At 39.8% G+C, this 27,123-nt stretch overlaps 1 protein-coding gene across 1 annotated transcript in view; it reads right to left on the bottom strand.

The window, feature by feature from the left end:
* Nucleotides 1–27,123, bottom strand: part of tnr (tenascin R (restrictin, janusin)) — a 60,423-nt gene that overhangs the window by 2,676 nt on the left and 30,624 nt on the right. Inside the window, exons 19-26 of the mRNA XM_070844647.1 lie at nt 26,790–26,933; nt 20,290–20,409; nt 18,278–18,421; nt 10,992–11,122; nt 7,167–7,299; nt 5,742–5,893; nt 5,419–5,515; nt 52–213 (exon numbers count right to left, since the gene is read on the bottom strand). Coding sequence (XP_070700748.1) covers nt 52–213; nt 5,419–5,515; nt 5,742–5,893; nt 7,167–7,299; nt 10,992–11,122; nt 18,278–18,421; nt 20,290–20,409; nt 26,790–26,933 — 1,083 coding nt within the window. The remainder of the gene's footprint in view (nt 1–51; nt 214–5,418; nt 5,516–5,741; nt 5,894–7,166; nt 7,300–10,991; nt 11,123–18,277; nt 18,422–20,289; nt 20,410–26,789; nt 26,934–27,123) is intronic.

The raw sequence follows: 27,123 nt of genomic DNA on the forward strand, positions 1-27,123 counted from the left end.
AATGAAGTATGTTAACTACAAAAAATATTCCAAATGCATCCAGCCACGTACCAGCGGTGCCATTGTACTCTCCTATCCTGAGCTTGTAGAGGTTTCTCGCATCTCCAATGGAGAATTTGTCGTAATTGGCGTAGACCGACTCTTGTCCGTCCCTCATGTCAATTCTCAGCTCGTAACGACCCTGAAGAGCAATCTTCTGGATGTTATCTAGACCTGCGGAGAAACAACACACTTTTTATTGTATTTTATATGTATGTAGTTACAGCTCTGAAAACAACGTCTATCTTCCAATTCACTAGGTCTCATTCATTTAATAACCAAGGAAAGATCTGGTTTTAAAGTCACACTGGTGTTAGAGCTCCAAATCTATCGATAAGGAAGTCATCACTTTCATATTCTAATTGGACTTCTACAGAGTCTGGGCGCAAACCTATAACAATGGGCTTCAGTCAATGCTAAGATGTGGGCGATGGATGCACCTCCCCGTGGAGGTCTTTGTTTATTTTTTTTATTATAAAAATCTGTTTTATAAATGTTTTATAAGCAAAGAAATGCATTCAACACATTTATTACACAATAGGTTTGGTGAGAAAAAAGGTTTTGGAATCTTCTTTTAATTTAAACAGAAATTCTGCCTGTATATCTTAGTTGTGCACCTGACTCCATTGGCCCAAGAAAGGCCAACAGAAGTCAAGTAAAGCATTTCTATATTGCCAAAAATTATAATTGACAAATTTCTCTGAAAGGGATTGAAAAATGTTTATAGAATATGAAACTTCTTATGAAACATTCTTAGACCCTTGATTCAGAGGAGGAAATGAGGAAAATGAGAAAAAGCCCAGGAGGAGCAACAGAGGATGGATTCCTTTTCACACAATAGGTTTTATGTGTACAGAGTAGACTGAAATAACATTGGTAAAATTTCAATATGGAATCACAGACTGACAATATTAGGCAAATAAAATGTAAAAATACATGAGAATTTCAAACAGAGAAGATAAAGAATTTAATAGTATGGTATTTTTTTGTAAAATTGCATTTCAAATGAAGAAGAATATGTAGGTGTTTGCATGGGTGGTACAGTTTGTTTCCTCCCGCAGCTTTGTAGGTTTAAGGTTTGAATCCTGATAAGCACTACAGAATGTCAGACGTCTTTGTCAGCTAGTCGTACGGATGTGGATGATTGACATTGCCAAGAGCGGTGGACACCGTCACCACCAGCCACCCTGCAAATGCCACATGCCACAACTTTCTGAGATAGGCGGCTTTTCTCTCTATCTCCAAGGTAGCAGATACGAGGCTCGTTTGAACCCCGACAGGCGATAAGGCCCCACACCGACCTGAGAGATTGGAACTGCCTTCACTATCAGATTACAACAAGCACCCATTTAGAAAAGACTCTGCTTTCCTGCTTAACCTCCAACAGAAGCATCACAGTTCTTTTTTTTTTGAACCTGGGGAAAATTCGAGGAAAAAATAAAAATCCCCAAGCTTTCACTGATAAGGAGCAGGAAGTAGAAATCCAGAGGAGCAGGAAGACTAAGTCTGCTGTAATACGTCAATGGAAAGCAGATAAAATCTATGTTACTACGCAAAGGCACTTAGGCTGACAGGGGAAAAGCAATTGTTGTAATAAAATTGTGTTTAACATTCAGTCATATCTAATTTCCATTGAATAATATCTCTGTATTATCAGCAATTAATCTTGCACCCATAAATTTTTACAATTTTTCCTCCAACAGCTTTATGGGATCAGATTGTTCTATTCCAAAGTGCAGTGATTAAAAATGCATTTTGACACCCTATTGCGCTCTTGTCCTATTATACTACCAATATTGCCATCTTGTCACATTTTATTACCAGCCTTTCTCTCGCACTTACACAGAAACAAGGGGGGAAATTAAAAAAAAGAAAGAGAATGGGATAATGATCACATATCGCACACGGCCACCCTGGTTTCTCTCTGTTATTACATCATCAAACTGACATTGTGCTCAGCGTGAAAACTGGCTGAGGTCAGTGAGTAGGGAGAATAGATTGCCCTACAGCAGCAATAAAAGGGGCCGTTTTTAAACTGTAACAGATAATAATGAAAGCTTAATTTCCATATTCTTTACTGCTGGCAAGTTAAGTGCCTCCTCTTTTCAGTTTGAGTGGATTTAATATCGATGTTTATTGTCCCATACTGTCCAATATATTGTTGTTCTGCGTGTAGAGGTGGTGATTAGCTAAATGTTCACTGTAATTGGTCTCCAGAACTATGGCAGTGACCTAATCCGTAGAAAGAAGAGTGAAAGTCAAATGTTTTGAAACAGCAGTGACGATCTGTATGACGATACCATTGACGTTCTATAGGGATCATACTTCACACTGTGGTTTATGTATAGTTCCACTTTGGTTCATTTTTGTGTGTGACTTTTCCATGATTAAACACATTATAACAAAAACAGGATTACTGATTTATCCAAGTAATAGTAGTCTGTAGATTCAGCATGCTTTTGTCTGTGCCAGTTTGTACATATGTAAACAAATAAAGGCTAAAAAACATGGCTCATGTTTTAACCCACAACCAAATGGCTCCAGGGTAACATTACTGTATAGTTCCTGTTTTAATCTCCCACAGTATTATGGACTCTTTAGTTCCAAAACTTAAAAGATTTCCCACCAAACTGAAGTAAGTCAAAGAAATAATAAGAGTGAAAAAAATCCATTCATAAATTTTGACAGTACTACGTCTCAACATCCAATCAACATGGTGCTTATAATAAAAGAAACACTGACACTCTCCTCTGAACATTCATCTATTTCCATTCATATACAGAAAACAGCTTATCTGAGGGGAGCCCCTTAGTGCCAGACTTTGAAACCCTTGACCTGGATTATCAGGAAGTTTCCTGCAGTCAAAAACTCGCTATTGCAAGCTGCATTGACACTGCTGACTTTTGGCGAAATGGCAAGAGAACTGGAGTGTTGAAAAAATGGAGGAAGCTATCTTATTAGCTATGATGCACAACCTTTTCCTCATGAACTTCCTTCACCTCCTCCGAGCACTGTACAGCCTGCAGGTAGTACCTACACTAATAACCTTTTAATATCACTTCTTTTTTTTAACAAGGACACAAATTAAATTTCCCTCTGTCATGTTCTGGCGAGATCAGACTTTTAATTACATCATGAGTTAACAGCCAAAGACATTTGACATGTCAAGGCACAGGTGTAAATAATAAAATGAATGATGGCTGAAATCAATTTAGCTGCTTCACTTTCAGGGTCCTGGTGTTGTGCATGCTGGCTTATTGTCACACTGTCATGGCTCATTGGCACACTTGAATATAATGGAGCAAACGCTAATGCTACTAGCAGCAGCTGTGCTTTTCCTACTATGTGGAAAAAAGCCTGTAGTTTTCTGCTCACAAACACAAGATCAGTAGACAAGTCAGTTTCATACAGCAGGTTTGACATTTTTTGTTGTATTCTGAGGCCTCTGTGTTCCCTACTGGCATCATGTTATCTGTAATCTGGCATCATGGGAAGAAGCTTTCAGAGGAGCAAAGAGCAGCTCTTGATGCTCCACACCCCGAGGTTACATTAAGCTGCTTTTATGCACTGAGAGGACAGAGGATACAGTACGGGATAGAAAAAAAAAAAGACTGGGGGAAAGTGCATCCTGGGAGGCACTAAAAAAGTAAAGCAAGACCCTGGAGATGAAGGTGCCCTGAACTGGTACACATCCAAGAGTGGTGAGAGGGCAGATTATTGCTGATTCAGCTGAAGAGGAAACGGGTCAGATGAAATGTTGTACTCACTGAACCAGATATACTCCAGCATCTTTAGATCATATTCTACGGACACAGCTATTATAAACCTGCCAGATATGAGGCAAATCTGTGCCAGGATGCCTTCAGATGTTTGTCAGAAGCAGCTAAAACTCTCCTGTCACTTCATAGCTCATAGTTGATCTTTTATACTGCGCAGCGTGCAAAGAGGATGTATTTCCCTCCTGTATGGGGTGTGTGTGTGTGCAGTGTCATCTCACTGAGATATCTGTCCAATATTTATATCAGGCCTCCTGTGCTGCAGTGACTAATTTTCTCCACTCTTCCTTTTAGAAACACAAAAAAAACCATACATTTTTAATTCATACCAGCAGACAGCAATCCAACTTTTTCTGACGTGATAAAATGTTAAGAGCTACCTTTGAAAACCTTCCCTGTGGTGGCGCACAAAAGTGAGAGGAGCAGCTGACATTATTATTCGAAAATAACTAGTGAAGCAACAAATCTTTTGTCACACATTCCATTATATTGTCAGCTCCTGTTTATGATGAGTTAGCCAAAAAAGAAAAATCTCATTATGCGTTCACCTATTACAGTGTGCTTAGTCACTAATGGAGAAGAGCGTGCCACAGCCATCTTGTATGATGATCCAATGTGTGTCAGCTGCAAAGTAACAACCCTCCCTCTGTTTTAATGTGGTGATAATGCCATGCCATAAAAATTCCCCCCGGTGTTATTTAATTTCTCTAATCAAAAAGTTCAAAAAACATTCTTCTCAAGGTCCTGATTCACTTAATGAAATATTCATGTAATATTTTCCTTTAATCATCTGCACCAAAACAATAACACAAAAACTGGCCCATGAAGAAACATGACTCATTTGCACATTTTCTAATGAATATAATTATTGTTTCATAATGAGATTTTGGGGGTGGGTGGGGAGATATTCAGCAGTCCATCAAAACAGTGAGGATGTTCTGTTGTTTTGTCTTTGAATCAGAGTGCTGCTAAAAACAATTACAGAGTCATTTCAGGGAGAGATGATCTTTCAGAAAGATCCAGTAATGAATCGGATAGACTTTGTGAAGTCAAGTGCTGAAAGATGAGATGAGCAAAAGAAAAAAATCTTGAAACTGAGTGAAAAATTTGGTAGGAAAGGCTGTACTGCCAGCATGAGATACTGGAAACATCTTTCCTCCATAAAATAAATGTATCAATTCAAACCAAGTGAAAGCTATGGCCCTCTATTGATTGTACCTATTATATCCACTTCAACTGAGAGGGCGTGTAGATAAAGAGGACAATTCAGCTGTCAGAAAACTAAAACACTGGTAGAGGAAAAGTGCTTGCAGGTTGTAGTTAAATATCAGCTGACAAACCATAATAGTAGCTGAAATACATTTGGTGGCAGGGTGACATGAAGCTGACGTAAGGCAGCAGCACCTACAAATACCAGTTTAATCAGAGTTTTATCTTATCCGGCAAGTAAACTTGTTATTCCAGACATCAAAAAGTGGACATAGTGTGTCTCTGTTTGGCAATAAAAAAAAAAATGGATGGATTTGGGTAAATCCTTATATTTGAAACTATACTTCACGTGTTTTTTTTTTCTAGATCAAGTATATTGAAAGAAGAGTTTTACCAAGCCAGAATTCATCCTCCAGGTTTCCAAAGCCGACCCGATAGTCACTCCACTTTCTGGAGAAGTCTGTCAGGCCGTTCTGACGACGCTGGAATACCTAAACACCAAAATGTGATGATGTGACAAGAACAGCTCAGCACAACTCAGTAGTTCAGACTAAAATAGAAACATTCTGTGATCAAAAGGACTCCGTATTGTATTTGAGCCATCAAAATCCGATTCCAATTTCCCCTTTCTTAACCTAGCTAACGCAGTTTCATACATTTGCACATACTTAACAAAGTGCTATCAAAGAAGGTTGTCTTATCTTCACAGTTACTTACAATCCAGCCACCTTCATCAGTGGTCATGTCACAGTACACCTGCACACCCTGGCTGGGGTCTCTGTTGATGTAAATGGTGTAGACGCCGCTCAGCGTCTCTCCATTCAGCAGGTGTTGGGCACAATTCTGAGGTGTTGCAAATAGACGACTCCCTGGAGAGAAGCAAAAGAGTGGGTGTGAGGACACGTTATGATTTGCTTATTTGTGTTCATCTTTTGCCTTAAAATTATTCCATTTGTGAAGATTTATGTAGACGGCACGGTTAGAATTTGAAACTACATGGTGTTTTGCAACATTCATTTTCAAAGCTTCAGTAATTGATATGTTTATATTAGAAATAGATGTGTCGTGTGAACTGATTTGCTTGTAGTGATGAACCCACAAGGAGTTATTTTCTGACTGTGCAGTCACCTTCAGCTCTATGGAGTGTTTTAGCATCTTTTAGCTGATTGTTTTGTTTTTTACTGCCTGCAATTTTACTGTTTTGGTTGGCTAAAACTGCTCTTACAAATTCTTAGCTCACAGCTGGCAGCCGTTTTAAGAGAAAAGGCTCTATTAAACTGACTGTAAGCTACCTGCCCAGCACCACACAGTAGCTGGTGAACATAGTGCAGCATTTAGAGCAGATATTTCCCTCAGGGGTTGGTGGATACCAAAGCAGAGCTAAAACTAGAGCAAATAATGACCTTGCATATATCAGGTGGTGAGAAACATGACCCCAATGAATGCTGCTTCATGTGTGCTGGATGTACAAATAGGCAAATGTTTGATCACAACTATATATCAACCTTATAAGGTGATTCTATACCAATAGTGTGTGTGCAGCTTGTTCTGCTGCCCCCAAGTGGCCAAAAATATCAATTAAACCTGACAATCCGCATGCATTCAGTGCCTACTGTGTTGTCCACTGCTCGGTGAAATGATGGATATTGATATTTACTCTTAGCGTGTTCACATAAAATCCATGTGATCCATGTGATGTGTCAAATTCATGATGCTCCGTAAATTTCATCTCAGTGACATTTTGGGCATCTAATTACACACTGAGCACATTAAAGATTAGAGTACATGCACTGTTCAGCTGAAGGATTGTAGACAGCCACCCTGCAGGTGCAACCTAATGGGAAGTCTCCCTCGCTGTGCTGCAAGGAAGGGAGAGGGAAATTGTGCCTGACTTTAGAGACCCATTATTGTGCACATTTGTTATGGTGACTATAATGTGAAATGCAGTGCAAAAGGAAAAAAAATCTGTGGGGCCAAGAAAACTCATCCCATTCTCTTTCTAATCTCTTTCTTTCCAAGATTAAATAAAAGAATACAAATACAATATGTGTGTGTGTGAGCGTGTGTGTGAGTGTGTGTGTGTGTGAGCGTGTGTGTGAGCGTGTGTGTATGTATGTGTGTGTGTGTGTGTGTGTACTGCACCTGTAGTGAAGGTGGTGGAGACTACAGCGCTGGTGTCAAGTCCTCTTGCAGCCTGGAGCTTGACAGTGTACTCTGTGGTTTCAGCCAGTCCCTCCAGTCGAATCCATGTGTCCTCTGCATCTAGGATCAGCTCCTAATACACACACAGACACACACACACACACAGACACAGACACACACACACACACACACACACACACACACGCACGCACAAATTCAATCATGTGCACGTTAAAATATATTAGATAGAGAAATTGCCCTCTATAAAAGTAATAATTTAATGTGTATTCAGCATAAACCTCGGGGTAAAATTATACGAGAATCCCCATAAGTCACTCAGAAAACATTGAATTGAACTTGTAAGTGTTAAGAAGACCTATGGCAGCAAAGAAACCTTCAAGCTATTTTTGCTCAGCAAACACATGACAGCTCGCTTTGTGTTGTAATAGCTCAGTATTCTTAAAAACAAATAAGAGACATTTATTAAAGATTTATTGATGTATTACTGATGAACTAGTTGGCTGTTTACATATTAAATGTTTAAATTAGCCAGTTACTTGTTGAAACCGTGGGAGATTGGTGTGGCACTCAGCAGTTCTTCTCAGGGAACAGTTCATTTAGAATATTTCCAAATGAATATTCTATTTGAAAGCATAAAGAAGAGAACCATAGAAAACACTGGTATCTTGTAATCCTATGTGGGGTGGGTTAGACACAGAAATAAAAACAAGCCAACTAAGCAGTAAAAGTTACTCTTCCACTGACTGCAGTCTGGCTGCCCATGTGTTCACATGATACTGGAAATAGCAAATACAAAGTAAGAGAGGAGCTGAGAAACAAGAAAAAAGACGAGTGGAGGCTGAGAGGAAGAAGGGGAGGATCTAGACGGTGAGAACGAGATAAAAGACTCTTATCGGACAGCCAAGTTGAGAAGCTGTTAAGCGATCAGGAAACAAACATTTCTATTTTTGGTGAAAAAGTCATGACAGTGCAGTACAGTTACTTCCCTTTTGTTTTTGACAAATCCTCTTTCATTGAGCCAATCTTAAGGGCTCAATAAAACGTTTGACCATTTTTGAGAGAGTACTTTCAGAGACATCAGTCTCTTAAATGGGAAATGAATCCACGCTCAATTGATGAACTGAAACTTGAACTTGTCTACACATATGTTTGTGTAAGTGAGCGTGTGTGCATGTGTGTTACAATTTGCCCTGGATACACATTAAATATGAACAAGTAAAACTGAAATATTAAGCCGGTTTGGGAAAAAAAAAAAAAAAAAAAATCACACATTTCCAGGCAATGTGTCCATGTGAATTATGTAGGGGAGCAGCTGGTAAATGGTGTCTCTGTCTCAGAGGATCTGACATTTTCTAACCAGATTTTCAGGTTTAAGATAGGATTTTTATTCCAAGCCCTGTTTTATCAAGGATAATACATACCATCATGCTCTCACTACAGTGTGGCTGAGTGGTCGGATGTTTGTTGGATGGGTATTTAACCCTGTGTGTAAGTGAATGGGGAGATCGTCATAACTCCAGGCATTAACATAACCAACAGTGATACATGCTTTTACAAACTGTTAAATAAATCTTAATCAGATAAGAAATTAATCTCAGAGCTACTCTGGGTAAATTATAAAAGTCCTTTATCTCTGTAAGAAGGGAAGCTTGCTGAACAGCTGTAAAGCTCACCAAAATGAGGTTAGATTACGGCAGAGGTAACGCTGCCACATATTTTCAGCCAAGCCAGCTGTGAAGTGGAGACAACTGGAAGAAAATCTCACAAGGACCACTCCAATCTGCGGCCGCCGCAGTCATTTTTGCTCTGAGCACGAACGGTATGACTCATTTGTTGTAAAACGATATGAATTCAAAATGTGGCACTTGGTGAGGCAGCTCAGCCTGGTGAACAAAGCTTTGAATAAAATCTTAAAGAACAGGGGGTGAGCTTTTACTTTCCACGACAATCGCTGTTTAATGCACCAGCTGAACAGGAAATTATTACATGTAATTCACAATGCAGAACCTTTATTTTAGGATCTATATTTATAGGTCTGTATAGGTCCTATATATTTGTATATATGTTGAAATTTATTGTTAATACTTTCCTTACTATACAAGATAAACAAAAAAAACTAATTAGGGCTGGAAACTGTGGTTTACTAGCTAGGTGCTAACAGTGTCAGGGGCCAACAATTATATTTATTATATTTCATTTGCAATTAACATTTTAAGCTGTTAAATGTGCTGCAGCTGAGCAGCTATTTACCTATTTAGCCTGTATGTTAACAGTGCACTGTTTCCCTGTTAAATGTTTGTTTCGTCACTCATTCAGCAACCAAGAGTGCAACACGATATGTGCCCTTGTTTGTGAGTTAGACAGTTAATCTAAGTTTATTTGTAAGTTAGACAGGAGGAGACTTTAGCAGAAAAGCTAATGAGGGTGGTTGTTCAAAGTCTGTGGTTGTTGTGTTTGTGACCATCTGCCCATAATAGAACAGTACAGAGCAATTTGATTGGTTACAAGAAAACACGTTCTTTATCAACACTATTCCACCGTAATGAAACCAAACACTATTAAATATGAGTTTCTCCCTTTTGAGTGCTGATTTGTATGCTGTATGTTTATGTATTAGGCAGATATGTATGCTGTAGGAGAAAAAAATATTAATTTCAGTTTGATTTAACATGCAAATTTATACAGCGTCTTGGAAATGGCATACAAAGTGTTGATTTAATATTACCCATATGTAAAAGCCTTATTTTCTAATATTTCTATAGAAGCAAACCACTGTTTTGGATTAAGGATGAAAAGGCAGAACATGGAATTAGTAACAAGTAACAAGTGAAATCTATAAAATGGGATGATCTCAATTGCTGCATGTGTTCCAATCTTTGTGCATGAGTGACACCCGATGGTCAACCACACAGCAGTACCACACATTCAAGGTCAGTGTGTGTGAGTGTCTGTGTGTGTGTGTGTGACAGAGAGAGAGAGAGAGAGAGAGAGAGAGAGAGACAGAGGCTCATGTGACAGGGGACAGTCTGTATGCATCTGGTTGCATGTATGTGTTTGTGTGTTAGACACCTAATTGCCAATAAAGGGAAGCCTTTTGTAGAGCATCATGGGAAATGGTTCTAGTCAATTCGTTAAGAGGTGTGGTGCGTTCCACACAGCTCTTACTAATGTGCTTTATTACCATTACTCAGCCACATCAAAAAGATTAATCAAAATAAACAATATCTCTACTGAGACACATTAAAAGTAATATCTCTATTAGACAGGGAATTTCACTGCGTACTTCCCTTGTGTGTGTGCCAATCTGTGACTCTGTGTGTGTCCGTGTACCCAAACGCTTGCACGCTCCACATCAAGGGATTACATTGACTGAAAGATAAAATTTGAATTTTGAAGTGACTGTCATAAAGTTGTGATTCTGCATTTATTTTCTTCACCTGAACATTCTTCAACTCTTGTACAATAGGTTGATTAAATTGGGAACATTTTCTACTTTTAAATCCAAGAGGGGATTTCAATGTGTTCCACAATATCTGCAGGAATTAAGTTTCTATTTTCAGGTATGTGGATTAACAAAAACACAGTTTATCTCCCCGACACGTATGCAGCTGTAGCATGGATACTCAACAGGATTTCCAGAAGCACTAGATATGAAAACACATTTTGGCTGCTGATAAAATGTTTAACATACATGGAATTACAGTATAGAGAATATCAAAAGTGTGTGTACAGTATGTGTACGTCTGTGTATGTGTGTGTGAGACAGAGCTGAGACAGGAGAGTTCAGCCTTGTGCACAACATACTTTTCGGCTGCCATCGGTGGACTTGTAGGTGAGCATGTAGTTGTCAATTTCTGCGATTGGTGGTTGCCAGGAGATGAGAGCGCTGCGGTGATTTACTTCACTGGCCGTCAGGTTCAGGGGTGCATCCATGGCTGCCAGACAGAGACAAAGATATCAACTATAACAATCAATTTAGTGCAAAGCAACAGAGGTTTTCTTAGCGTTCTCTGAATCTGCAGCGTCCTGCAATTCTCAAATAATGTAAATTAGAAGAAAACGCACCAAAAACTCAACTCAGATTGACAATGAGATTCCCGCACATACTCTGTAAATGTAGTCCATGAGAAAGGCGAACTGTCCATGTCAGTGATCCTAAATTCCATTCAATTTTTCTATATTTAGTCACAAAGTATAAAAGCCCAAAAGCATTCAAACACTTGATCGACAAGCCCACCAAAATTTTACCGCACATTACATCACAACATCCAAGTTTATTCTTAGTTCCTGCACAGCTTTAAATAACACTTGATTATAGTTCCTTTGTTGATACTTTATCCACATCACAAGGAGACTCACCTCAGTTTCCCCACCTTACATCACCCTTTTAGAGTCAATATCTTATGTTCCGACATGGTCGCAGAGTCATTGACACACTGCAACCTAATTTAGTGCCTGATAGAAAATAGATGACCTTCTATTCGGAAAATCAAGTTTCCCAGAGTTACATCATGACTCTGGGACTCATCGTCAGCCAGTCACGCAACAGTGATCTGTGTAACAGAGGCAGGGGTGCTGAAACAAATGAAGTGCTGCGCTTTGTGTGCTTAGCAATCCGACATCACCTCTGCGAATATGGGATGAAGATATCTACAACATGGCTGTCTCTTTCTGTGATTCCCTCTGTTTGACTCTCTGGTTTTTCTTTCTCTTTAATCTTTCGTTCTTCCCTCCATAGTGAAACAAACATCAGCCTCTATAATCAGCCTGAACTTTTAACTTCTCCTGAGGACCCAACGGCTTAACTGTTAGCGAAAACATCTAACCTTAAACTGAACCCAGACCTCACACAACTAACACAGCACACACAAAGAAAATCCACAACATCAACTCCTTGCACCCCTTTCTCGTTTAAAATCCTTGTGTGTGTGTGTGTGTGTGTGCGTGTGTGTGTGTATGTGTGTGCGCACATATGGAAAGATCAATGACAGCTCGGTAATTAACAGCGTGTACCCGCCTCGATAACCTCCTGAAAGATGCGGGATGCCTTCTCTTGGAGACAGTGATAGGCAGGTCCACATTGTGTGACACGGGGATTGAGAGAGAGGGTGTGGGGGGGATAAAGAGGGAACAAAGAGTGTTTAAGAGTGAGAGGCTGAGTTTGAGATAAACACAAGACATTGCAGATTGTGCTGAAGTCTGCGGTGACGTGCCAACCCCCTCCTCTCCTGCACCTTTCGTCTTTATTGACCTCGTCTGCATCTCATTTCTGCCTTCCCTCCTCCTCTTTCTTTGTCTGCTTCCTCTTATTCCCACATCAACCTGGGGTCTTCCTCCCCTTCTTATCTCTATTTGTGCTTCTGTTTCTCTCTTCTGCTCCTCTTGCCTACCCATCCTTTGTCCACCTCCTCTCTTCCTCCTTATCTGACAGCCTGCCATTCTAACTCAATGTGCTCGAGAGTGAACGGAGTTTATCTTTTGTTCTTGTCCTCCCCTCGGCTTGATGAACACTGTTGCTACATCATTTGCACGTGGGGGACGGATGAGAGTTGGAAGAGGAGGGAGGGGAGTTGGAGAAATGGAGGGCCGGAGACCACCCTGTCTATATTCTTTCTTTCTCTTCATTCTCCAATTAAATCCATCTTCTTGTCCCATTCTCTCTCACGCTCTCACTCCAATTAAACCTTTACATGGAGTGTGCCTATGCAGATGTCCTCTGAGTTCCTGGCAGCTCTGAAGCTCTATCTTCAATCGTGGGGGTTCGAACAATGGGATGGAGATGAATAGGTTCGGCTAAATCTAATGTCTCATTAACACACGTTGTAAACAATGGGAGAGGAGAAAAATAAACACGCACACAGGGAAGCAGATGGGAAGGGCAACACAGGCAGCAGCAATTTGTTGTAGGAAGACAAAGGGAGGGAGTTATTCTTTTGGAGTGGATATCACACCTTTATGCAAATTTGCAAGTGAATGATTGTGCCTCGATGATGTATTGGTAATTCCTCTGTTTTTATGGAGTCTAATTAAATTTAACCAAATGCCACTTCAGTGGATCTCATAGATGGAATTATGGAATTAAACAAACACCTTGTTATTATCTTTTAAGTAAATTTATATTTGTTGTCTGCAGCACCATACATATCTACTCTGGCAATCACTTATCCTGTGTCCTCCTTTGGAAGAAAAAACAGAAACCACAATATTTTTTGGTTTCATAAGGACTCCTTCTTTAGCATTAATTCAACAAGTGTCTTCACAACAACCGAGCATTAGCTTTCCTGCTCAAGTCTCCTCCTACTCTAACTTACAACCAAGAACATACATCTAACCCGGCACCTTGGCTTATTGAACGAGCAACCAAACAAACATCAGTTTGCAGGTCAGATAGCTAATTAACTGCTCAGCTGCAGCACATTAAATAGCATGTAAACGTACCTGCAAATGTCACTCTGGTCCGGTTAGACACTGGTGTGGTCCTCACTTTTCAAAATCATGAACAACATGCTGCCTGCCCATGACATGGAGGCTAAAGCACAAGTTTGTTTCATTTGTCTCTTTTTCCTTTTGGTAACCAACCTAGTCAGCTGAGATAAAACAGCACTTATTATTTCGAAGAGTGATAATAACTAAATGTGATTTCAAATGAACATGAGAGCTTTGATTAGCATCATTGACAGAATTAAAGAGCTGGAGGGTGCCATTCAAACAATCATTAATGAATACAATTTTGCATTTGAGCTTTTGGATGGGAAGACTTTTTCAACCACTTTTCAGCCGTGGCACCGTGTTTACATTTAGTTCAGGTTAGACTGTAAGTTAGGCTGAAGAACAAAATCCACGCCTACCTATATAGTGTCTAAAATGATTATCCAAATGTATTTAATATATAAATGTTTTTATTCCAAAAGCTATCTCTCTTTTTTACAGGTTAATTGCATTACATTGCTTGCGGTTGTAGGAGTCCTTCACATTTTCCTATAAAACAATTAACAGCATAAATTTTATGGGGACACAAGTTCTTAAAAGTACATTAAATTGTCAAAGTCTCAATTGCCCGAAGAATGAAGATTATGTTTCTGTAATAGCAGCCCTCTCAGCACTTGGTGAACAATCAGCCAGAGCTCAGTGAAGCTGCCCGCAGCAAGGATCTCTGCTGCTTCAAAAACTTGCCAAGCACTTCTCAGCAAGTGGGCTCAGACACATCTGAGGCAAAAAAGTCCCGGTGCTGCAGCCTACAGGCTTATAGAGACACCCGTAGCAAAATCCCTTATTTTCCACCCCTATAGCTTAAATATCAGCCTTTGGGAAGCTGTCTTACTCTGTGTTGAACTCTTGAGGCATGGAGGCCAGACAACAAAACAACTCTCAGCTGTGGTTAAGAGGCTTGGGAATCAACAAAGAAACCCCACCCCCCTCACAAAAAGAAAAAAAAAGGAAGTCTTGGCCACATTTTGATATGCGCCAGACTCATCCCTTTTTCTCCTCCTCTCTCTGTGTGCTGTGTTCAGTGTGCATGTGAAGGAACCATCCTTCCCCAAAAGAAGTAACAGAAGTCAAAACCTTCACTGACCCTTCACCTTTTGTACATCACACCTTTACTTTAATACAGGTGCTGTACAACACATGGAGCAGAAAAACTCACAGTTAACAACTCCTATCCAGATGTCATCCTTTAGTTTGTCAGGAACCCACTTATGTAGAAAACAGAACTACAGATACAGAAAATGATCATACTTAATCAAAGAGACAGATATTTATGGTAATATTGGATTATTATGCAACAGGGCGAGACTTTGGAGCTACTGCCTTGTAAGTTGGTCTGTGTTACAAACAAGCACGATGGGTAAAATTGGAAATGCTGTTGTGTGTTTTGTTGATTTAGGCTCACTTGCTTTCCAGAATATTTTTGTCTTTTAGCCACTTATTTCCATCCCACCATCAGTCTCAACAACACCAGACTACTGGGAGAGTTGAAAAGCTTGTTCAGCAGTCTAAGTATCACCCTCCCCAATTCAGATGGCATATTCAATGTGCAAACTACAGACCATTAATGGAATTATACAAGTGTATAATTTTTTTTTTTGTACAACAACGTGTTTTCTGCTATAAGAGAGTTGTGAATCTTTTGAATTAAGTGTCAAGGCCTATATTTTTACAACTATTATTGGAATCCCTAAATCATTATAATTCAACAACATAATTGCCTTAATATTGTTATTTACTTATCATTTTCATTTTAATCCTTTCACTGCATAGACTTGACATTTTTTTTTAATACATTTTTTAAACCACAGTCACTGGCCTACTCTCATTTACTTCTAAAGACGCAGTCATACAGTACATGAATCTGTGGCTAAGTGACTGACAGACTGAGACTGAGGAGCAAAGTGAGATCCAGACTGAAGAGTGAGAGTACGTGAGCAGAAGACGTGACAGACCCATACCCAGAGTACTTGACCAAACCAATCAATCGTCTCATTCTCTCTTACAGCACAATGTGACATTTTTCACTCAAGCGGAACAGCCTGAAAAAACATGCCGTGCAAGGAGAACTGAAACAGGCTTTAAGATTTCAATTAGGAAGTTTAATTAACGGTAGGGGAAGATCCCTCTGAAGTTGTGGTTGACTAAGGCGCACCGGGGTTTGACATGTCATCTCTAGTCCTGGGGGGGGGGTAAAGACTTTATTTGTGTGTGCACATGTACTTACATGGGCCCAAATATGACACAGCTGTGTGAATACTATCTACTGTGTATAGTATGTGTGTACTGGAAGGACACACTTGTGCTGTGAGATTTTTAAATACAAATTACTGATCAAAAAGTCTCTAAAAAAAACAGTTAATAAATTTGATGTTTGCCCAACGGTAGCTCTTGATTAAACTCAGGGATTATCCCTCAGTGCTCTTTGCCTGAATTTGGTGTTTCTTAATGAAATAAGGTAAGGCTTAAAGTGTAATAACATTAAATTTAAGTGTAAAATATGAATGTTATTCTTTTTGAAGGCCCTATTGTAGTATTACATAAAAATGCATTGTGGAAAGCATGTCTACAGTTAAGGCCAAGATACCTGTGTTGATTAATAAATGCATCACAAGTGAGGTCTGCAGCATATATTTTGATAATACTGGTATAATTCTCAACAGAAAAAGAAATGAAGCTCTTGCAGATGTCTCGCCTCTCGCATGGAGAAATTTGACCATGGCAAGAATACATTCGGTCTATTCCAGTGAGAGAAGAAGGGCAACAAAGGCACGAACTCAACTGCTCGCTTGATTCAATAAGACATGGTATTCAAAGCAAAACAAATCCTTGTCCTCTTTGCTCACTCCATGGTGTTGCCTACGTCACAGCAATTTCCAAAATTCGTTCTTTCGTATGAGAGAGTCTAACAGGATAAAAATGCTTGGGGGTTTTTTGTTCTCTGGAGAAGCTGAGGCACATGATGTACTAGGCAGAGCATCTGTTTCCAAATTAGAATCACCTTAAACAAGAACATTTGTTTATGTATGAGTTACTGTATCCATGTACAGCATTGACATGCTTGTAGGCGCACCTAATTTTCCTGAGCCCCATTTATGTTTTGAAGTCTCTGCAGCCCAGAATTTGTTTCTGTTTTGAGCAGTTCGTCTCTGCTGCATTGCAGGACAGGTAACTGTGGTTCTCCTTGGGGGATATGAACTCCTCTGCTGACTGAAAAGTTTTTTTTTCCTAGCAAAAACTCCAGAAAAAACAAAGTCTACAGAGCAGCAACTCAGCTAAACTGGAGCAATTCCTTCACCCCTCACTTTCCTCTCAATGGAGCAGCCAGCAAAGGTGAATATAACTAGTGAGGTGGGTCACCTGGAGGTGAAGCAGGCACAAAATGAACAGAGAGTTCTCAGGTTTAATCTTTAAGACAGCATGCGTCTTTGATCATGTTTAAGTTTCTAGCAACCCCTGTCTCTAGCAACCCCTGTCTCTATTGACCTCTGTCGCACAAGTGTTGAGTCTGAGTTCACAGAACACACTGTGCAGAAGAAGCTGAAATCTACCTCTATTGTACTGTAAAATGGCCCAGAATAACAGAAATATAATAATAATAGTAATGTATTTCCTTCTGAATGTTCCTTCTGATGCTAACATCCTGCCATTTAAGGCTGGCCAATATAAATGATATAAATGCAGGTCATCATTATTTCCGAGATAAAGAACGTCAGAAAATTCAATAAACTGTTGCACAACAATATACTAACAACTGGAACATTACAATCCAATAAAGCATGCAGAGTGGAAGTGTATAGTGTCAGACATCAGCAACTGAAACGAGAAGCGAGCGAGCTTCTCAGATAAACCTCACTTAAGCTTTAGGTAATATAATCAACAGAAATAGTGACTCGATGTCTAACCTGATTGACATGGCACAGGTAGCATTGCAGAATCCAGGCATGTTGTACGTCAGCAAACATGCACTGACTTTGTTTCAGTTCATTTAGGTTGACACATGGACACGGACAGAAAATGACTTCACAGATGAGGGTTTTTATTCATTGTCCATAACAGTCTCACCAAGAGTTACTTGCTGTTGTGTTTGTGCTTCTTTCCTCCTATTTGACCTATAAGTCTCATATTAGATAAGACCCACCTTCTTAACATTTGGCAACTAATCAATAGAAGAAATGATATCCATGTGACCATGACAATATGTTCTGACTGATACGACAAAGGAAAAATTGAGCTAAATGTTTTTGCTATATCGCCCTACATTCATCCACAAATCCCACCATTTGTCCAACTAACTAATCGCCACTTTTCTAGGTTAGTCATCGTGATTAACTAGTATGGTACATTAACACTATAGTTACATTTTTTATTTGTATGACATACTTCTGTTGTTTGTGTTGCACTTTATTAATCCCCCGATTAAATGCATCAGCTACTTTTGACTTGCTCTGACTAAATTAGAGACAGTGTGGAGACATTGTCCTGATTAACATGCATTTTTGAGCACCGTGAGGAAACCTTCCTGCTGTGAGGCACCAGTGCTAACCACTCAGTCACTGTGCCGCCCACTGTACCGACACTAGCTGAATAAAAGGAACACATACGTGTCTGGAGGTTGGTGATGACGGTGCCACTGGTGAGGGGTCCTTTAGTGGCGTAGAGGGCCACAGAGTAGGTGGTGCTTGGCTTAAGGTTGGACAGCTGGTGCTCCTGCTTATTGCCTTCCACGAGGAAAGTGTCAGCAGTCACTACAGAACAGATGCAAAACACACATACATTTATATGTTTGATATGAACACTGTCCTATATATCTTCTGTTTTTAGGTTTGTCTGAATAGATCACATTGATTACATTACATACATATATACATTATACATATACATTAAATTGCATATCTTTGAAAAATGCACCTTAGAATGGGAAAAATCGCATATCCTTTGATCCTCAAAGCACCATTTCTACACTAATTATGCATCAGGGGGCAACATATTTTCCACATGCAAAAATGAGGCACACTATGAATGTCTTTTGATGAAGAGAAATTTAATTCAACTGCTTTAGTATCAATGGCTCACTGACAGGCTCTTGTTGCACTAGAGGTTTACTTTAGAGTAATAAAGATGACAGCAGTAGACGTTTCCCTTTAGACCTTTCCGTGACATACAGTTTGTGTAAACATCACAGTAACAGTGATGCTAGTGAGGATGTGAATGCGCCATATTTTTTCCATGTTACTCTATTAATCTACTTTATATGAAATTTGACTGACTGATATCATAATGGGATGGATTTTATGTTGGGCTTGCCAATAAAAATCAATTTTATAATGCAGGACAATACTTGATGAAAGATGAGATGTATTGACTTTATTAATTTAATACACTGACACTTACATTGCACTTCTCTAAACTCTAAGCTGGGGCTGGTTTCCATAATGTGTGTCCAGCATATAGATACTGTCTCTGACCGAAATGATCTGGCTGCAGTCCAGTCAGTCAGGTTGTAATTTACACCTTGACTCCAAGAGTTGAGTAATACAGATTTCTCTGGATAACTCAAGGCATGGTTTAGTCAGTGGGGTCATGTGCAAATGAAAAATATACTTCCCATAAGATTCTTTCCAGCCAGTTTATAAAAGTCAAGGGAGAAAATAATGGTGCTAAACATTTGGCTAGTGAGGCCAAAAAATATCTTTGCACAGGCTAATGACTGCCAACACTGGGTGATGCTTGTTTGAAAAATACAACTCCTTAAGAACTTTTTATACTTTCATATTTCTGCACTCTAGCTGTGTATGTCAAGTAGCTTTAACTTCTATCTCCGGCTGGCCTACCCTCTGTAACTTGGCAGTCATCCACTTGGTTCAGGGAGTAAATTATAAACTGCCTCCGAGGGGCCGAGCAATATGGCTATCTGTTACCTATCTGGATATGGCTGTCAGACAGTAAAGACATGGGTTGCATCAGAAACATATGGGGTGTTAAATTTGCAGTGTTTCTGTCAAGGCTTACTAGTTCAACCAAGCATAATGAACTGTTCGGAAAGCAAGACAAATGGATGCATACTGCCTCGAAGGATCACATTGAAAAACCTTGATGGTACCAGTCACGCCTCCACACCCTGCACCTGAACGACCTAAAACAAATCATTACGCTCTGACTGTGCAGCCAGTGCTGTGATTTCAATCAACTCTATAAGATTTCGTTGTGTAGAAAGGGGTCAGTATCAAGTTGGTAAGTTTAATCAAACATTTACTTAAATAGTGCTGTTCATATAATGAACTTACAAAGTGATTCATGAAACACAAACATAGCAAATACAGAGAACTGCATCAGTAAAACAAAAAAAGTGATGCAGCAATGTGAGCAGCACCACTATAGCGGTGGTGATGTGAGACATGAGCTGAATTTGTCACTATTTGCAGCTGCACAGTTGTCACTTGACATTCTGGGAATTGAGGCATCAAAGAGAAAAGGGCGTTGATGATTTTATCCAAATAACTTAATTAATCTAATTCTTGTCCTTTGCTGGTGGTTAATCAATCCATCCATTCACGCACTGTCAAATAAACAGCAAAATAATGAAAGCCTCTACATGACTGTTCTGACAGCTCACCCTGGTTGTGTGTGAGAGTCAGCACGTAGTTGTCGACACTGGAAAGAGGGGGATTCCACCGCAGCAGGGCTCCTTGCGGAGTGATGTTGAGAGCTGTCAGCTCAGCTGGCATGTCCATTGCTAGGATAACAACACAGCAAAAACATAAGTTCAGTGTATTTACTAAAACAACAATAACCACAGGGTCTTTTTTAAAAGATCAGTCTGCAGGACATTCCTGAGAACTTTACGTGACACCTGTCTAATATGACGTTACAAAAAACCCTTCTGTCTTGTTTGTCTTTTGTTCAATTTAAAGAGGAATAAGCAGCAATTCCTAGCATTTAAGAAGCTGGAATCAGAGCATTAAAAGTGGCGGAAATGGTTAATAGTTGTAATTAATTTCATGTTATTAGCATTGATTGATTGACTCATCGTCTCCTAATAATAATAAGGGTCAGGAAGGTTTTCTCTTCTTTTGGCAAACTATTCTACCATTAATTTGTACACAAACTGTTGAGCTGTGTCATAGTTGTTTTGAAATGCAAAAAGGTTGCCATTTTGTACACAAAAGAAAGATGCAAATAATCAACACCTTACACGTACACCTTAACAATATTGAATAGAGAACAATTACAGTGGAAAACCATTATTCAACCCACGTCTGAGTTACAATTACAGAAACACAGACACAGACGAGCTTTGCATTCATTCTGATTAATAATGACTCTCTTTGCCATTTTGATCACCATTTCCTCAATTCTAGCACATCAAAGAGAAATTATGCAGTCAAAAAGGATGTAGAAAGTCTCAGAAATTCTCCTGAGCCTACTGTTTCCCCACTCTCTTCCTAATTTCATTCTCAGACTGCTGGACATGCCAAAATTGAGTTTGAATTTAATTATACCTTTAACCTCAGTGTTTCAACCCCAATTTCTCCTCAGGCGTGTTATTTTGGCACGGCAGACAGCGTGGCAGGAGAACACAGAACACTGCATGTGCTCCAAAGCTCTGCCCAGATGAGGTAATTAATATTGGCCTGCCCTCATCAGAATAAAAAAACGAATTGAGCTCATTAGCACACCGAAGTGAGTTTCAGTCTTTCTTATCGTTACGATAGATGAACAAACCTGATTAAAATCATTACTTTAATTGCAAAAAGGTTTAAGTGAATTTAATGGAGGCGTGCCAAGTCAATTAGACTGACAATGGAGCTGGAGTAGAGATGGCCAAAAAAGAAAAAAATAAACAGGTCATCCTCCTTCATCAGGCCCAGTGATAATCCAATCATCACACTCCATCTCCTGATTGCACTGGTGAATCAGAGGCTTGAGCCAACAACGTCATGCTCGCCCTCAGATCTGTATCTGAAAGTCAAGCCTCAGTGCTCAAGACCATGGATTCAGGACAAGAGAAAAATGTTTGGAAATAAAGGAACAAAAGCTGCTCTGGGACTGTAGTGTGTAGCTGTGCTGCAGTCACATGCTGATGGGGAGCTCTGCGCAATAAATACTTGAGTGTCAGCTGCCAAAAAGCACCGCATTTACATGCTATATCGCCAAAATCTATCTAGTAATACAGGAAAACCTAGCCATTGAGATAACAATCATGTGAATTTGGCTGCCTCTTGTAATAAAAACCTGCTGTTTCCACAGAACAGTGCTGTGACACACTACAGCACTGACTACAGAACAAATCGCAAAACTGAGCATCAGTACACAATAAAGCACACACAACACTGGTATGATCCTTACAAATCAAAAGCTGTGACAGCTCAGGTGAAAAACAAATTCATAGTAATGTAGTGCTTCTAAAGCTGAGAGCAGTGTTTGCCATGGTTGTCCTTGAGGGGTTGAAATGGGACTAATGGTGCTTTTCTGTGGGATCCCTACCCAAAAAGTCCAATAAACAATATTGTGAAAACTGCACACCGGGTGAATGACAAACATCAGATAAGTCACCTCTGACGACTGATGCTGCAGGTATCAGATATCATGCAATTGATTGAGAACTCTCAGTACCTTCTTTGGCTGCTGAGCTGAAATTAATTAATATTAGCTTCACGGGCTGACCAAACAAGCTGCTGTTCAGCTTTGAAAATTCAAAGATGTTGATAGCATTTAAAAAAAGCAATTAAGATATTGATGTGATTGTCTTAAATGTATAACTGAGTGATTCGGACTATGATTCTGGCTAGCTTCAGCAAGTTAGCTAACTAGCTACAACGTACCAAGCTGGATTATGCAGTGCAGTTGCAACTTGCAAATATAAAAATACTGATACAGTAGGATAACAGGACTTAGAATAACAACTCCAGGATTTTAAGACCTAGTTGATTAAACTTTAAACTTTCGGTTTATAGAAGTAGATCGCCTCAGCCTGCAGCCTGCAAACGAGCTACAATGCTTGTACTGTAATTCTTTTGATGTAACTGTGCCAGACCAAAGTATGTCCTCTAAAAGTTCTTGCTACTGAAAGGCTCAGATTATTATTTCAAGTGCCGGAAAACATTATAAAAAGAATCCTTTCAGAGATGAACCTGTAAGATCTTTTTTATTTAACCAGATATTGTCACTATATTGCTCCGTTCAAAGCCACCAAACTCCGCCAACAAAAATAATAATTCACTCATAGATCACAGGAGACACATCTACCGCTGTCTCCATCGATTTGTTTGTGTTATTGTGACTTTGGTGTTTTAAAGGGACAGTTCTGATCCAATACACAATAACACAAACAAACTACCTGATCGAAGCAGCAAACCCCAGACTCTACGAGAGAAAATGTTTTTGTCAATGGAGTCTGGTGGGTTTGAATAGAGTGATATAATGGCTGTTTCTGGTTAAAAAAAAAATCATTTTACAGGTCTGCGCTCTGTTGGGATCTTCTCTGTAATTTTGTCAGACACAAATAACAACCTGAATCTGTCAATCACAAGCACGTACTGTTATCTGGCGCAGTTACCCAGACGGATTACATTACAGCCTGTTCAGCGCATATTCGCAACTGCCAGTGGACATGACCATATGGATCAATAGCAAAAGTTTTTGTATCTACAACCAATTTCATACTAAAAATATGTAAAAATAGGTTTAAAAACATCAAGTTATCGTTTTACGGGGGGGCACTGTTGCAAACCTTGTTACTGCATAAATAAGGCAAGGTTTTTCAAGGTAAATGTCTTAAAATCAAGTTTGTTGGTGTGCAATTAAATGTCGGAATCATATGTCAGAAAAAATGTGATGGTTGGCCATGAGGTCAGTCTGCTTTGTGGTGTGTCTGTGACCATTATGTAGACCAGACAGTTAGTAAAACACACAGGGCTGTTTTACTCCACAGTCCATCTCTGCATTCCCTCCTATTACTGTGGAGGCTGTACGGCCTCCCTGTACAAAAAAGCAGGTTAGGAGTGTGTTCTCCACATTAACCCATGGCTACACTCGCTGTGTTTGTGGTACAATATGAATGCTCAGGCAGGGCAGCAACAGTCATGCAAACATTTTACCTGCTGCTACAGCAGCTTTTATGCTGCATCTGAACTGTGCAGCCATAAAGCTACAGGGAAACTTCTCGATGCTGAGCTGACTGTGAATGTGCTGCATGTAAAGGTAAAAACTTTTGCTAGTACATTTATTTGAGTAACCAATAAATACACTCATTCAGAAGATAATGATTAGTTATTGGTATGAAGCCGTTCAGCACCCGAACCTTCATTAATGTTAAAGGTTGTTATGTAGATTCAAAGAAAATAATCAATAATTAGTACTGTATAACATTAACATTCCAGACTGTTCTTCAGTGTGACATTAAATTTAGTTTCTGTGAACATGAGCTTTGGACCCACAATAACTGAATTATTACAATCCTTTATTCAGTGTTATTCAGAAACTCCATGTTAATTGACAGGGAGTTGCAGATGTGCTCTAACTGTACTATTTTCTGCCTTTTGTTAAGTGTTACTGAAAAATAATAGACCGCTTGGTTTTAATGACCCATGTTGCACCCTAATTGATCATAATGTGCCATAATTGCTCTCTTTATTCTTTTTTTTCCTTTCCCTCTTTTGTCAATCCTTCTGCCTGGCAACCTTCAGCCATATGTTATTGTGAATGTTCTCTTTACCTGTGTTGGAACCCTGAAATTTTCATCTTTTTGTAATTGGTGTTAAATGTGATTTTTGGGGATACTTTGACAAAGCATCCATTTAATAGAAGTGTACTCTCCCTCATCCATCTTCTCCTGCGATAGCTTGTAGGAAAAATTGGACAGGTGGGGAGGATTTTAATGGTCTGTCGCCAAACTTCAGTTTTGGGAGGAGTGATACTTTACTAAGGGTCCTGACACTTTGCTAATGAGCACCGTCGTTAGACGTCACATAGTCCATTTAGTGTCAACCTTCCCAAATTTATCTTAGATTAGCAGTACCTGCTGTGTTAACAAAATGAAATATGGCTCTCTGCTCTTTCATCCCCTGTGACAATAACTGATTACGGAAGTGAAGTAAGAAGCAATTGCAGCGTTATTCAAGTCATTACATACTTGGCCAGGCAATGCTGGATTACTCTTCCAAATCCCCTGTTTGTGTATTGTTGTTGAAAGCGGCATTAAAATGTCCCTGGTTGGGCATTGTGCGATGTGAGGAAACTGTTATTTACCAATTCTAACGAGCTTGACTTTAGAGTTATGTTCTTTTCAGGGTATTACAGCCCCAGCGGCTCTGCTCATTGTAAGTACACTGGGACTGTTAAAAAGGGGAGCTGATAATAAAGAATTTGGGGGGGGCAGGACAGAGATGAGAAAGAGAGTCAAAGTGAAAGAAAGAGACGCTTTTAGCTTCTTTTTTCCTCATTGAATTCTTGAACCTGGCAGCTCCTGGTGAATTAGGTCTCATTGGCATGCAAACACACCTTCTGCTCTCCTCATCTCTCTCCTATCCTGTGCTCTCCTCTGGTCTCTCGCTTCTTCCTCTCACACACACATACTGATGATTATCCATACAACACTGGGAGAGTGTGCTAATGTTAGAGCAGCCTTTCACAGAGAAGAACGGTGTCCCACATTCACATGCATATGCGTCCAACTGAGGTTTTATATTTTGCTTACTAATGATTCACTGCTGAGATTAAGGTCTGAAAACGAGAGGGCTTTGGAGTTTTCACCTGTAATGACGAATTGGGAAGAAATAGGAGGATCGTAAAAGAGTGCGAGAAGATTAAAGAAAGAGGGGAGGAAGCAGACAGAAAACAGACACAGGACAGAAAGATGGAGGACAGAGGAGAGAGAGATAGAACAAGAGAGAAAGATTGGGAGAGACAGAGAGGAATAACGATACAAAGGGATAGAGGTGAAGCAAAAGTATGAAGAGATAAGCAAAGGAGGGAAGTGGGGAGAGAGAGGAGAGTGAGATGGAGTTGCGAGTAGGTTACCAATTACTGGGTCATGGAGTGGACAGTTTCATCTATTGCAGCAGCAAAGATTGCACCTCCTGCAAGTTCAGCTGTACCCTTGGATTTTGTCTGATGTCTGTATGTGTGTGTGTGTGTGTGTGTGTGTGTGTGTGTTTAAGTGTCTGTGTGTAAGTCTGTTGCACTTTTTAGCACACGTCTCCTGACGCACAGCTGTTATTGTTGTGGGAAGTACAATTGGTCTGAAAGTCTAGCAGAGGAAGAGGAAGTCTTCGTTCACTTCACATGGCAAACACTTTGTCCCCCTGCCTCCCACTCACAGCGGGGCGTTCTTCAAAGAGTTGTAGTCGAGGAATGCGGTTTTAATACAATGCCATTTCCTGCTGTACAGAAGCTGATCATTACAAAAGCACAATGAAAGTAGATCACAGCATTTCACCGGGAAACATTCACTCAGTTGCCAGTTTAATAAGTACACCAAGCCAAAACCAACTAACACAACAGTCCTGCAATAAAGCCTGTCTTCGTGAAGGTTACAGTATTCAGTTTTTAGGAGAGGTGTTGATTCAACTTTATGATCATTTTGTGTTGCTGTTGAATTGTATCGTGTTTGCTTGACAGAGGTGCTTTTCTACTCCAAGCATGTTCTTCTCTAGCCTGCACCAGTCCATTACTGTGTGACTGCCAAAGAGCCCCAGAATAGATTTGAGACTGGACTTTGTTTTTCTGTCTCTGCACTGTGCAGATGAAGCCTGGTCCAGACATCCAACACCATCAACCACATCTCAGAATTGTTTTGCAATTCATTCAAGAATAGCAACAGAAAAGTTGCAGTAGGAGTAAATGACATAGACACAGTTGCAGAGAGTATTGTTAGTCAACTTACAGAACTATTAACAAAATCACACTGACACTTCATCCATCTTTGTGCAAAGATCATAAAAGTTAACTGCTCCTAGCAACTACTAAAAATATGTTGGGAGAGGGAAACAAAATGACGATGAATGAAGTGAAAGTCTGATTATCAGGCTGGTGCAGGTCTACTTTTGTTTAGTTGCATGGCTGCTCTGTTCGCTTCCATAATGTCCTAATCAGTGTTTCCTTATCAACTCCTACCTGTGAAGACAGAGGTGGTGACCACTTTGCTCTCCTGACTCCCTCTGACAGCGTTGAGGCTGATCTCATATTCTGTAGCAGGAAACAGGCTGGACAAGGTGTAGTTGGTCACATCGCTGTCAATCACCACGCTGTCCACTCGTCCTGCACGAGACATCAGAGAGAGACCAACATCAGAACTGCTGCCGTCACTCAGATCCTTCGTTTCTTGATGTACAGGGTAAACTGCTTAGGCATCTCTGAGGTTTGTATCACAGGGCAAATATTTAATAAACCCAGAACTTTAATTAAAAATTCAATTAAATTTTGCTGATAAAATGCTGCAATTAATTAG

This window comes from Pempheris klunzingeri, chromosome 15 (genome assembly GCF_042242105.1).
Source record: "Pempheris klunzingeri isolate RE-2024b chromosome 15, fPemKlu1.hap1, whole genome shotgun sequence".
In the NCBI taxonomy this organism is placed as follows: Eukaryota; Metazoa; Chordata; class Actinopteri; order Acropomatiformes; family Pempheridae; genus Pempheris; species Pempheris klunzingeri.